The 14,845-nt window shown below is 34.9% G+C and overlaps 1 protein-coding gene across 1 annotated transcript; it reads right to left on the reverse strand.

Annotated features, from left to right (window-relative positions):
* Positions 1–1,625: 1,625 nt before the first annotated feature.
* On the reverse strand, positions 1,626–3,394 carry LOC134238459 (low density lipoprotein receptor adapter protein 1-like). The gene has a single exon (XM_062720589.1). The coding sequence runs from the start codon at positions 2,707–2,709 to the stop codon at positions 1,939–1,941; it is 771 nt and encodes a 256-aa protein (XP_062576573.1). The 5' UTR covers positions 2,710–3,394; the 3' UTR covers positions 1,626–1,938.
* Between the last annotated feature and the right edge of the window lie 11,451 nt (positions 3,395–14,845).

Below are 14,845 nucleotides of genomic sequence, written 5' to 3' on the forward strand. Positions count from 1 at the left end.
TATTAATTTTATATATTGAAATTTCAAAAAAAAAAACAAAAAAAAAAGAATTTTCAAATAAGAGTATTTTGGGAGGATGAGAGGCTGGATAGTTGGCTGGGTTTTTTTAATTTATTTATGTTCTTTGCTTAAAATTTGATACAGGTGACCTCTCTCTCTCTCTCTCTCTCTCTCTCTCTCTCTCTTATTCCCCGAATTAATACATATCCCCTAAACAACTGATGCTTTATTCATCTTGAACCAGGGACTAAAATTTAAGTCTTTCCTCTTGATGGGATATTGGCAGTCTTTATTGGGATTTAGCTGGAGACATATTAGACGCCTCTTAACATTTTATAAATCCATTTAATGTTATTGATTTTTACACAACCCATAGTGAAATAACAAAGAATTGGATTGACAAAAGTATCCAGTTCTGTACATTTGATGACACAAAATACAGTCAAGAAAGTTTTATAATGTCCCCTTTTGCGTCTAGAAATCTGCCATCCTTCAAACGGAGATATATTATGGTTCAAAAATGTCATTTACATGTACAGTGTATAAGATAAAGCTCTTCAGTCAGTAATATTGACTAAACATTTTCGGAATGGTTTCGCCGATTGAATTTTTTTTAATTTTTATTTTATACATTTTATTAAATTTTAATATATACATTTTTATGGTTATGTTTTGTTCATTGTAGCACAATGATTATGTCACAACAAAAATTATTCTGTCTTAATTTTCGCAGTTATCATAAAGATCATTCGTGGAATGAGACACAATTAAATTGTAATCACATTGTGCAGTTTAATTTATAACTCCCACAAAACTGCGATTTGAGATTACGGAGTATTCGAATACGCTATAAATTCGATTCTGTGTATTGAATCTTTATGATTAAATGGAAACAAAATAATTTTCCACCTGTGTGTAAAACTACTGATATCCTAATCACTGAGTATTCATATTATGTAGGTCATAAAATTTCTTCAAAGGTCCTAAAGTAAAAACCTCTGATTTACAAAGGGCCGTGTTTCTATGACGCCAATCGACAAGAGCCCCGCTCAATGATACTCGTGTAAACTTAGGAAACGTGTGATATTTACTCAGTTATTTTACAGATAACCTTACATGTTCCTCTGTATCTTGGTTATACTGCATATATCTATTAAATATACATGTATTTCATTGGTCAATGCCATATTTAAGTAGCTACCAATAAAGCATATGAAATGTAAAAATTCGTCACGAGTATGCCAGCGATATTCCATTTATTTATTTTTTCTTAAAACGCAAGTCCAATTTTAAATCAAAGTAAAAATATGTATATACATGTACTTGAACTTTCTTACGAGGAATAGTTTTAATGGCCAATTAACCCTCTCTCTGGTGCATTGTTTTAAGGTTTGTAATTCAAAACATCTATACATGGCTGGCCTGAGGGTCTTATGCTAATATCAAGTTTTCTTTGAACTTTTTATAATATATTGAGCTCTTAAAATGAAGCCATAAATATCTTAACGGGGTCTCCATTGTTGATATATAATTTTCCATAAATCTGGTTCTCTGTCATAAATCTGGTCCGCTGTTTTTTTGATGGATAGCTTGAAGTTAGTTAACTAATACATCAAACGGTAACAGGAAGTAATATTTTTACTTGAGTCTGGTGCAGATAAATGCATATCACATACAAGAAAATGACTTCATTTGTGTATCAGACAGGAAATAATTATGCAAAAAACATCTAAAAATGCATAAATGCCTTCATTATTATTTATGGGCATAAATTAAAGTAAACTGAGCCACATCCTTTCAACAAAGACAGCTTATATATATAACAAACCTTTCAGCTTAATGATTTAACGTTTGTCCTGTACATTAAATTTATAATTGAATATGAATATCAAAGAATTAGACTAGACCTTAAACAACTATTAATGTAATATCAAGTATTCAGTACAAAAACTCTTTTTCCGACGATTGCACCTCAGTCCCTACCGACACTGAATTAACATCCGGTACAGGAGGGACATTACTTCCGGTCTCAGAAACGGTGTCCAAATTAGAATCTTTAATCTTTAGTGAGCTATCTAATCCATTAGATAAATCGTTCATTTCAGTCTGACATCCGGAATCTCGCCTGGATAACTTCCGGGCAACTGCTTGGGTATCAGATCCGGATTCACTACTATGTATAGAGTCCGAATCCTTCCGGAAACTTGACTGTTTACCTTTAATTTCATCCTTAGTACGGATTTTTTTGCTTTCGCGTTCCTCGCGAACCTTGGAAGTCTTCCATTCTTTGTAAGCTATTTGGAAGGCCCGAGACATTACGAGAGACATGGATTTTGCCTCCTCTTTGCTTCCACAAATCACAGCGTGGCATTGTAACGACGGAGACTCGGAATCCTTACAAATCCAGCAGAAGATGCGCTCATTGATAGCTAAGTCCGCATTGCAAAATGAAATGGTCTCTATGGGATAAAACTTCCCCTGTTCTTTTTTCTTATCGGATCCTTTGATGGTTATGCCGCCCGTGTTGATGACGATGGTCACTTTTTTCAGCTCTTTTTCGCCCCCGGCGTTATCCCAGAGCTTCTGTACCGGCCCCGTGGTGCAGCCTTGACCACTCGCGGTAAAAGTCTCGGCACAGCCGATGTATCGGGCCTTGAAGACGGGGTCAGTTTCCGTGATCCGGGCCCGAACTTTGGTAGCACTCCACATAGTTTATGACTGATGGACACAGTAAATTTTTCTTAAAGTTCCCGAGTTGTATTATCCTTCATCGCCATGTCTTAAAGTCTCCACTTTTCAAATCCAGTCTAGAGCCACTTGCACTTTTTTTTGTTTTCACCTGTGTATTTGTGAAATTGAAGCACCATATATCAAACGGCGGGATTGTCCAATAGGTTTGCTCCTTGTGACGTGAAAAAGATAATTTGCATGTTTGAACACGGTTAAAACTTTTCAATAACTGCTGCCAGATAAGATAGCGGAATTTCACCACTGACGGTCCATTTGTATTCAGTGAAAATCGACCAGTTTATTTCATTTACCTATAGAACATGAAGCACACGCCTCTAATGGATATTGCTGTTATAAGTTTACGTTTATAAATACCTTTACATCTGTTATAAAAATTAGCGGTGATGATTTTTCTGTAATATAGACCAACAAATGTCTTCAAACTGTCAACTGTCTATAACGGATAAGCACCACCAGTCATTAAATTGTGTTTACACAACAAACAATTTCCTAATCACTCTGCGAATATTCGATATTCCCTGGTAAAGGGGCATTGCCACATTCAGAATCTGGTCATAAAGCAGTGTTTATCCGACTTGATAAAATTTCAGGTAGAGAAAGACAAACAGGTAGTATAAAGGTAGACCTGCCTCTAACACCTAGCTCAGTGTCTTTTGTTTCACCTTTCCAAATGACTGATTGCATGCACTCAAGTGAAGGTGTTGTATGCAAATTCTCGATTGTAAAGAATTATTATCTCGAAAGAGATTTTCTGTGGCTTGTGTAAATTCCGAACTTTACCTCTTGATGAATTAACTTCATAAGATGTATTTTCGTGATTTTGAGATGTCAATTAAATTTTTAAAAACCGAATAAGCAGATTTTTTAGCGAGGATTTAATTTTGGCATTATTAGCGAGGGTGCCAAGATCGCTAAAATTGAATCGCTAAAAATTAATTGCGTTTTATTATACCCCCCGCTTGAAAAGCGGGAGGGTATATAGTAATTGGTATGTCTGTACGTGCGCCCGTCCGTCTAGCTGTGCGTCCGTCCGTCTGTTACGCTTTGGGGTACCCATCTCTTATCCGCAACTCCTCTCATACCACTGAATGAAATTCGATGAAACTTTCACAAAATCTTTAATACATATTGCCATTGAGCACCTCTTATTTTACTTTTTGATCCGACACATATTTTGTGTTTCCCATAGCAAAACATGGACACTGCCATTATACTCATATGGGAGGCGGGGGGTATCATTTCGTATGCTAATTGCTCACAGTACCTCTAATTTGTAATAGTTTCGTAAGCGAGCTTTTTAAAATTGCTAAAATTACATCTCTCTAAAAATGAAATACCAATTTTTAAGGACAAATCGCTAAACTTGCGTCTCGCTAAAATTCCCACTTGTACGGCAAGAAGCTAGTTCTGTAGCCGTTATAATGACTTTGATTGGCAATACCCATCATTGGATCTATCATGACTGGACACAGTTAAGGTATGAATGGAAATTTTAGCAGTTTCTTTGGTACTCCCTGCCATAGACTGTATTCTTTGGTTAATGAAACATCCAGGTATGAAACAGATGTGGCCGATTGTCTTTTATTTCGAGTTTACAAGGGATATATATCAAGTCAACATAAAAAAAACATCGTTAATTGATAAAAAAAAAAATCGTGAACATGTTTAAATGTCGAGTTGAAGGTCACGGCAAGTGGGTAAAGTTTTTAAAATTCATTCTGCTTCAAAGGATAATAAAGACTAAAGGAGCATAATTAGTGCCCATCGAAATTCCAACAAAATCTGTCTCCAAACACTACAAAGATGTTGTAAATGATGATCTCCAGCATCCTTTTATAATCAATTTTAGAGGAAATAATATTATGTGTTGATTCAAAATAATTTTTACGAAGTAAATATTAAACACGAGAATTCACAATATATTACAAGAAGCGCTTTCCTATGATGTCAAAAAGCTTGGACTTTGATTTATAGTAAGGAAAGGTTGTAACCGTAAGAAAAAATTCATACACGTTTTAATGCTAATGATTTTTGTAATTTTAAATTTTCTAAAAGTTCTTCGGAGTTTTGTGAAAACCATATTTGATTCACGAGAATAATTCTCGAATATGCTGTAACACAGTACAAGGCATCATATTTATTTGATGTATGATCGATGTATGGTCGGTCTGTTTTCAGTAGACTGAAAGTGATAAAATATGAAAAAGACTATAAGGAAAATATAAGTATTTTTGGTTGCAGCAGGCGAATGTAGCCATTGTTTTGAGATCTCGGCCGTATTTTAGAAGAACTCTGACTTTTTTTTCACATCTGATAATTCAATCCGACTCACATCTAGAGTTCCCTTTCCAAAAATTCGATTATTTAAAATCATTTTCCATTTTCAAATATTTATTTACATTCCATTCAAGGGAAATGAGTTTTATTTATATCGAATAAATACAAGATTTTAAAACTTGATAAAACCTTATAATAATTGTGGCGACAACAGTTATCGAACTCAAAAGTTCATTAAAACAATACAAATCGAGAGCAAACACGGACCTCTCTGAAAACACCAACAGTGGGATCAGGTGCCATGGAGGAGTAAGCATTCCCTCTCGACCAGTCACACCCGCCTTCTGTTCGTTGTCATGATCGGGAAATAAAGACGAAATTCGTAAACAATTGCGTGTGTAAATAATGGTCTAACAATTCATATAAAAAAAGGTCAGTCAGCATTCGGCTCAAATGATAGATTATAATTGATGACAAGGTCGTTGTATCGTCCAAAGAACATCTGAATTGGTGATTTTAAACGAGACTTTTGATGTCATTGTTTCTTCAACGTGTTTGCCGAAGCTTGCCATGCTACTCCTCCTACATTTTTGGTCTGATTTCAATATTACTTAGCACACAAGTAGACTACACTAAGATACATAATTTAGTGCATCGGTTTTTGATTTCGATGACCGATGTTGCCATGGTTACTAAAAATAGAAAATTCTGTGAATTTCCTTAAAATGCTACTCCGCCTACAGTTTTGGTCTGATTTCAATAATACTTGGCACACAAGTAGACTACACTAAGATACATACCTTAGTGCATCGGGGTTTTTTTTATTTCGATGAACGGTGTTGACATGGATACTAAAAATAGAAATTGCTGTGAAATTCCATTAAAACGCTACTCCTCCTACAGTTTTAGTCTTATTTCAATATAACTTGGCATACGTGTAGACTACACTATGATTTTTGATTTCGATGACCGGTGTTGCCATGGTTACTAAAAATAGAAATTTCTGTGGAATTGTTTTAAAACGCTACTCCTCCTACAGTTTTGGTCGGATTTTAATATTCTTTGGCACACAAGTAGACTACACTATGATTTATTATGTAGTGCATTTGTTCTTGATTTTGATGAACGTTGTTGCAACAGTTACTAAAAAAAGAAATATCTGTGAAATACTTTAGAATCGATACTCCTCCTACAGTTTCGGTCTGATGTTAATTTGATATGGCACACAAGTTGCCCCCAAAACAGACTTAATCAAGGATCATTATTATATTTATTGCTAGCTGTTGTAAAGTTTCAAGTCCCAATGGCTACTTTCTCTTCCCTTGTTATAAGTACAAACCAGTAGAGCTACAGTCTCGACAGAGACTTCTGGTTTTCAATCTTGGTTTGTGTCATCAGTTTATCTTCAACTTGCTTCTTCTTTTACTCTGCAATAAGATATTAACAGACGTGAAGGAGAAACTCCAAGAGAGCTGTGCAGCAATATATTCGAGAAGTGGTATAAATCAGATGTGGATACTTAAAAATTCCGAGGAACTTTTGGAAAATTTAAAATAACAAGATTTTACCAAAATCAACAGCTTAAAAAACTTATGACTTTTCAACGTTCAACCATTCCCCACGATAAATTTAAGTCCGGATCCAGGCTTTTTATATCATTGACAGTTGCTTTTTCAATAAAAATGAAACTCGTAAAGAATTATGAACGATAGTATTGTTCACCCGCCTACCTCTAAGTCAATTCTCAAAAGTTAACATATTCGAATGATTTTCAACATTTTTATAGATATTTATATGAATTTTCATAAAACGTTACTTATTTGGGATACCAAAGAGAGATAAATCTATCATTTTGGTAAAACGTGTTTTTCACTACAGAAATTAACGGAAAATATTTTTAAAACATCCCCCCGTGAAACAAAAATTCCTTTTTACAGGTAATATGGACTGTCATTTTACAAATTTATGCCAAAGCTTTTTGTGTTTCACAGGGGGGGGGGGGGGGGGGGGGGGGGGGGGGGGGGGGGGGGGGGGGGGGACATATGTTTATAGACAAAAAACGAAAAAAAAATGCTGACTTTTCACCAATTTTAAAGCTATTTACAACTAAATAATTGTATTTTATTAATCTATATATGTTTTGTTTATTTGCGTAAAACATAAGAAAAGATATGAAATGCATTTTATCATATTTAAGACTATTTCAAAATATGGTGATTCTTGAAAGTTCGATTTCACTAGAAAATATCATCTACCCCCCTTTTTTCAAGAGCTGGAATTAATGATAATTTACTATCTAGCGCTGGAATTAAAATGATAAATCAATTAACGTAGAACTGTTCTTTGTATTAAACAAAGATTTAATGGCCAAATTGCAATCAATATTGAATTTAATGGGTGCAAAATGTAGGCGAGAATCAAGAGTTAGAGTTCGTTGTTCTTATTTTCTTTTAAAAAATCTGATTGTACACACAAGTACTTTGAAGTTAACATCAAAAATATGCTTGGAACTTGTGCCCAATCCCATTGTATATATTTTGTGCAATAAAATATGTTCAAATCAAAAATATGCTTGAGTTTCTGATTGACAATATCTATGTGGTTTTTGGAGACCAGGTCTTCCATAAATCTAATGGAATTCCCAGGGTACAAATTACGCCCCGTTATTAGCAGACCTATTTTTGTATTCATATGAAGCAGAATTCAGTTGTCCAAAATCTTATACGTGAAAAGAGGAAAACACTTGCTCTGGCCTTCAACTCGACATTTAGATACATGAATATCGACGACGTATTGTCAATTAACAATGGTAATTTCCATTCTTATGTCACTACGATATATCCCGGAGCTTGAGATAAAAGATACCACAGAGTCTGTTACATCTGTTTCATATTTGTATATTTTACTTGAAAAGGACATTAATGGTAATCTAACAACCAAGCTCTATGATAAACGTGATGACTTTAACTTTTCAATCGTCAACTTCCCTTGCTTATGCAGCATTATACCTTCATCACCTAAATACGGAGTTGATATCTCTCAATTAATTCGATACGCAAGAGCATGCTCTACGTACGTACAATTTCTAAAACGAGGTATATTATTGACAAACAAGTTGGTGAAACAAGAATATAAGCCGACTCATCTAAAATCATCATTCCGTAAGTTCTTTGGTCGAAACAATGACCAGTATAAAAAACAATTTATCATTGAGTCTAATGCTGACTGACGTTTTTCATACTTATTGTTAGTCCATTATTTATACACTGAATTGACGACGGATTTTCCGTTATTTCGCGATCATGAGAAGGAGCAGGGGATGCTCAGTCCTCTATGGCACCTGATGCCACCTCTGATGTTTCGGAAGTCCGTGTTTGCTCTGCTCCAATTTTGTATTGTTTATTTGACTTTTGAGCTTGAATACTGTTCGTTTCGTTATCTCCATATATTTCTTTAAGCCCAAAGGAAAAATGACAAATTTATTCTCGTTGTGGCAGTATCTTTTTAAGTATGTTAACTTCCTGTACAGAATGGAATTTGACAAACAGGCAAAACAACTCGATCTGTATTTATAAGCTATGTTTTCGTGTTGAGTTACCATTTATACTGGTAATTTACTGTTATTTGTTCACATAAGTTAATTGAATTTACTGTCTTAGGCCAGAACTAATAAGATTTTTTTTTAAAAATCCATAGCAAATAAAATTGGTCATTTTGAGAATGTTGTGTACTTTGCCGCCCCCTAGATTGAATTTTATCACATACACGATTTCTAGAATGAAGCAAATAATGCTACTTGTGTATAAGATTACCATAATATTTTGTATTTATGTTTTATTAAAATAATAATCCCAGTCTTCAATATTATCGTCACATCGTAAAATCATCAGGTTTCAGGATTACAGATATTTGTAATGGTTGTTTTCATACTTGCCCTGAGGCTATAAACATAAATTTTGTTTGATTTAAAACATCATTCTTAATCGTCCAATGTATTTTTCAAAAACAATTAAAGTATCAAAGATTTGTAAGGAAACATAACTCTTCCATATCTGTTTGGGATCGACAAAGAAAAAATAGAGTTACGTATCGTGTGCAATATAGGTCGACTGCAGGTGTCGCTACATGTGCAACGTGGCATGTTTGGTATATTTCCTTTTAAATATTTAAAAATCTAGGAAGTACTGGGCTCATTTGCAGCAAAATCTACAAAATTAGATGAAAAAAATAAATTGTAAAAATTTAGTTGCGATATTTTAGTTTCTTAGTGAGATTTAAAATGAAGTGCTGTCGTTGAACACGCAGCTGGGAGTTGTGGCGTGCTCCTGTAATCCAGCTACTTGGAAGCTAGGGTTGGTGGACCGCTTGAGGGCGGGGGTTCTGGCCATCGGTGTTCTATGTCGATCGGGCGTCCGCGCTAAGCTCAGCATCAATATGGTGGGTCCGGGGGAGCCCAGACTCACCAGGTTGTCTAAGGAGGGACGTACTGGTCCAGGGTGGAAACACAGCAGACAAAAGTTCCCGTGTTGAGCAGTAGTGGGATCGCGCCCGTGAATAGGCGCCGGTGGGTAGCCCGTCCAACATAGCGGAACCCAATTCTTTTTTTTTTTTTTTTTTTTTTTTTTTTTTTTTGATAAATCTTATACATGATTTTCATTCTTTATTTATAATACTTTATATTATAGATCTATATAATTTTCATTCATTCACAATAATTTATTCATTTTGTATTTTTCAAATATTTTAGTGATCGGTCCATATATTTTATGACTGAGTGTTCACTGTTCAGTACATTAGTGATCGGTCCATATATTATATGACTGAGTGTTCACTGTTCAGGTAGTACATGTATTTCTTTTATACCCGGTCAAATTTTTTTTTCAGAACTGTAGCTCACATACGTATTTGTTATTTCAGGATAACGTGTTGAATAAAAACCATGACACTCGCAGACTTCTTTCATAAAAACACGTTGCAGCTGCTTTATGTGCGTGCTAACTTGAATTGTGTAATAATTTATTCTGCACAGGTAGACATTTTATAAAACACATCTCTTGTGTGCAATTCCATTTGACAGACCAAACAGCATGCTCCAGCAGTTCTCAAAGACCGTTATCTTTGCAAGATTTTACGCAGAAAAAAAGATATTTTAGGTAACACGCACAATGAATCTTCCGCCTAAAATGATATAGTGCATTTCTTAAAAGTATAACCAAAAATTAGTTAATTTTTCTCTTTCAGTTCATAATAACTTAATAAGTAACAGTACTAAAAATCAACATAAAAATTAAGGGGGAAACTGCTGAATTCGTGGTTCGACTTAGATTCATGATAGACTGTAACGATGAAAACACACCGTGCCATAGCGTTACTATGATGCAATTATTCCGTAACGTATGATGAAACGATTCCTTATGGGGTTTTAACATGGAGATTTAACCAAGGTTAGTAAATGTCGTATTTATATGCCTTAAATGCAATATAGCCCTAATTGTGTTAGCCGTTGCATTATAGGAATGACACAGGCATCTGTTGACATGATGCACCGTTTTCTTAAACACTTTGCACTTTCATAATAAAGAGGCTTAAAAGTTCGATTTATTCATAGAACTTTGTTCCCAATCAAGTTACAAAATCAACTACAAGTTTACCATAATGAAAATGCGTTGTTTTTCCATTTCACTCTGAATTGTGATGAAGATATTTATTAAATAGCATGCAACTATTCCCATCATCAGTAAAATGCAAATTCTTTAACACACGTATTATTAGACCAATATGTTGTATTTCTTTACTAGGACACGTTTCAAAGTAGGGTTATAAAATTACTCATTGCTTTCCTTTTATCACAGAATACCAAATGGTTAAGAAAAATAGCAAAACTTGACTTTAAAACGGCTAAAAGAAAAAAGTACAGCAAGAATAAAGTCATTTCATCCCCATACCCAACACCGAATAGAACAAAATTTTCTACCCCATTTAAATCCAAAAGTCGACACGTTGATACCCCAAACAGAAACACTGCAAAAAGTCCCCCGTGTGCATTATTAGAGAATGATTGGACATTGGGACAATTAGTGAAATCTTATGGTCATGCTTTCAATTCAAATATTTTTTCATTCATTCATTCATGATTTATTTTCCGCATAAAAGGAGTTAGTTTCATAATGGCTCCTTTCTAGTGAGTCGTTGGTCTATCAAATCTTCGAACTGGTACTGTAAAATCGTATCAGCAAAATTAAGAAATGCTGCAAGTAAAATTCAATATTTTGTTTGACTACATGTACATCTCCAAAAAAAGGGGGGTATAATGATGTTCTGTAAAGCTATGGACTAGGGAATATACCAGAATAACCGGGTGATATCCTCATTAAATGCGAGGAAACTCACCGGCTCAAAGTCATAGGAACAAAGTTAACTGAGATCAATACTAACAGGTCCATTTTTGATAAATTTTCTTAATTCACAAGCAGTAATATCTCAAACTCATTGAGGACCTTTTTTCAATTTATACATCGCATATGTACCAGATTGAATGATTAATGTTTTACGCCAATTCGGCAATATTTCAGGCAATATATCGGCGACGTATGTACAAGAAAAGTATAATAATAATGCACACGGGGGACTTTTTGCAGTGTATCTGTTTGGGGTATTAACATATCGATTTTTGGATTTAAATGGGGTAGGAAATTTTCTTTTCGGAGTTTGGTAAATCGATGAAATGACTTTTTTCTTGCTGCACTTTTTTCTTTTAGCCGTTTTATAGTCAAGTTTTGCTTTTTTTCTTAACCATTTGGTATTCTGTGATAAAAAGAAAGCAATGAGTAATTTTATTACCTTCCTTTGAAACGTGTCCCAGTAAAGAAATCCAACATATTGGTCTATTAATACGTGTGTTAAAGAATAGTTGCATTGCACGTTACTGATGATGGGAATAGTTGCATCATACGTTACTTCTAAAAATCTATGTTAAAAGCGATTAAATAAATATTTTCATCACACTTCTAGAGTGAAATGGAAAAACAACGCATTTTCGTTATGGTAAACTTGTAGCTGATTTTGTAACTTGATTGGGAACAAAGTTCTATGAATAAATCGGAACTTTTAAGCCTCTTTATTATGAAAGTGCAAAGTGTTTAAGAAAACGGTGCATCTCTGGACTTGGTCCGTTATGTCAACAGATGCCTGTGTCATTCCTATAATGCAACGGCTAACACAATTAGGGCTATTTTGCATTCAAGGCATATTAATACGACATTTACTAACCTTGGTTAAATCTCCATGTTAAAACCCCATAAGGAATCGTTTCATCATACGTTACGGAATAATTGCATCATAGTAACGCTATGGCACGGTGAAACAGATATCCCGAGAGTTGCGTAGAATCCTTGACAGAAACGATCAAAATTCTTGTATCTTTGTATACTTATCATGTTCTAGTATACCATGATGAAAGCAATCGTCAAAGGTCTAAATTATGTACCGTGTATATTCTAGTATACCATGATGAAAGCAATCGACAAATGTCTAAATTATGTACCGCTTAGACAGACTAATCTCTTGTATCTTTTTATTCTCTCGATCTGTTTATTACAAAGGTGATTCTGAACAGTCTTTAAACATGTTCACTGGAATTGGTACTGTGATCAAGCTTAATATATATGACCCTGGGATCAGATGATTCATTATTCGATATCCACGGGTGGATCGGCTAGTCTTTTACTCAGCATTTGCGTGGATCCATGTAAAAAAATCAAACTAAAAAGGGATTTTATCATGAAGATTCGATATAAAGAAAGTGTTCAGTTTTTTATGTGCTTACTGCTTTTCCTACAGGCTTAAATTACATCTTGACGTATGTTCTATTTTTTTCAGTCAAGTTCGACTAAGCTCAATTGGTTTTTTACCGTTTCTGTGTTACAGCTACCGGGCACCTGTCCGATGCTCCACCCGGTACTTGTTTGATACACCATCGGGCACCTGTGCGATACGCCACCGGGCACCTGTTCGACACACCATCGGGCACCTGTGCGATACACCACTGGACACCTGTGCGATACACCACTGGACACCTGTACGATACACCACTGGACACCTGTTCGATACACCACTGGGCACCTATGCGATACGCCACCGGGCACCTGTGCGATATACCACCGGGCACCTGTGCGATACACCACCGGGCACCTGTTCAAGACACCACAGGGCACCTGTTCCAATTGTTATAGGCCTACAGTGATGAATTCTGAATAAGTGTTTTAGTTTTATATTTCGACATGTAGCTATAATCATTCACAATTCTTTTCAAATTGATCAGTGCGCATATTCTCAGTGTATTGGACGCCCCCTTTTAAAAAAGCAATTATGATAAATGCATTTTATACATACGTGTCCTTCAGCTGACCATATTGTTTATCGAGTATGATAATGATATACATATCAAGACAAAGGTTTTGGGGAAGTCACCACAAGTTCTTCTACATAAATAACACACTGCTTGTTCACGATAGTTGCATGTTTACCACCAAAATCGTCCTTTTTTGTATGGACGATTTCTTCACGTGTCAGTTGATTGGGTTCTCCTTTATAGGGTCACGTAGGTTACATTGTCCAACACTGGCCACATATAAGATCAGTCATAGGTCTATTGTCTTCTCTATCTACAGGGCAGATAGGAGGTCAGATAAGGTTCCCTTAATATTGTCTATTCCTTAAGAAAGATAAAAATATGGATGCCTGGATATATGATTTATAATAAACCTTTTAAAGGTTATTTTTTAATTTCTTCTGTCACCCATGTAACATAAAAACATCCTTTTGTAAGAAATTATAAGGGGAACAAACCAGTGGCATTGTATCATTTTTGAAAGGGGTTCACTCAGATAAAAAATAAATAACTTACATCAGGGACCTACTAATATGAAATAAAAAATGACAAGCAAAACAAGAAAATTGTTTAATGTAAAAAAAATATTGTTTCGTGGGTTGGGTTGGGGAATATAGAAAACAAGCTAATTCAGAGAATTTGTGTCCCCCGCTTAGGGAAAAAGTAAACCATGCGCAGTTCGTGGAGGGGGGGGGGGGTGTCGGATCCCCCTGACTTAAGTTGTAAATAATTAAATTTGTAGAATTATTAAATGTATACATGTATACTGAAGCAAATAAAATACATGTATGTCAATATGCATATTAAGATTTGATTGGTTATTCTTTGTTATGTGTATAGAAGATTCTTTTTATATAGAATATTTATCACACTGTAATAATGATTTTATAACCTCATAAATTTTTCATTTCACATGCTGAATACTATCATTTAGCAAAAAAAAAAGTATTTAAAAAAAAAAGAAAGGATCGTCCGAGATTCGATCCCGGGTCCTCTCACATTTGAAGCGAGAGACATGACCACTGGACCACGGAATCGCGTTACCCGATGTGAAGTATATGCAGAACTGAAGTCACCTATATGTATTTATTCATGTTTTCATGTTCGGTATTCTCAAAATTTTACACAATCCATGGTGTTTGATTTATTTAGCCTTTATTAAAGAGTTCTAATAGATGTAATAAGAACATAAAGTCCGCCGAGAACCTGTTTTATACGCAATAACTCTCCTCATGACCCTGCGCTAAAAATAGCGACATGTAATACTATAAATACTAATAAAACAAACGGGGCGGGGCACTTTGAGAGGGGGCGAGAGACGTCCTAGGGAGTTTTGGTATAAAATTACATTGCATAAGCTCAAAATCTTCTTGAAATATCGCCCGGAAATGATAGTATTACACACAGACAGAATGTATAAATTTACGA

The sequence above is a fragment of the Saccostrea cucullata genome, unplaced genomic scaffold (assembly GCF_032062105.1).
Source record: "Saccostrea cucullata isolate Sc308-1 unplaced genomic scaffold, CSIRO_AGI_Scuc_v1 ctg279, whole genome shotgun sequence".
Classification (NCBI taxonomy): domain Eukaryota; kingdom Metazoa; phylum Mollusca; class Bivalvia; order Ostreida; family Ostreidae; genus Saccostrea; species Saccostrea cuccullata.

Coding starts and splice junctions, on each gene's coding strand:
- LOC134238459 (XM_062720589.1), bottom strand. CDS start 2,709: ATGTGGAGTGCTACCAAAGTTCGGGCCCGGATCACGGAAACTGACCCC.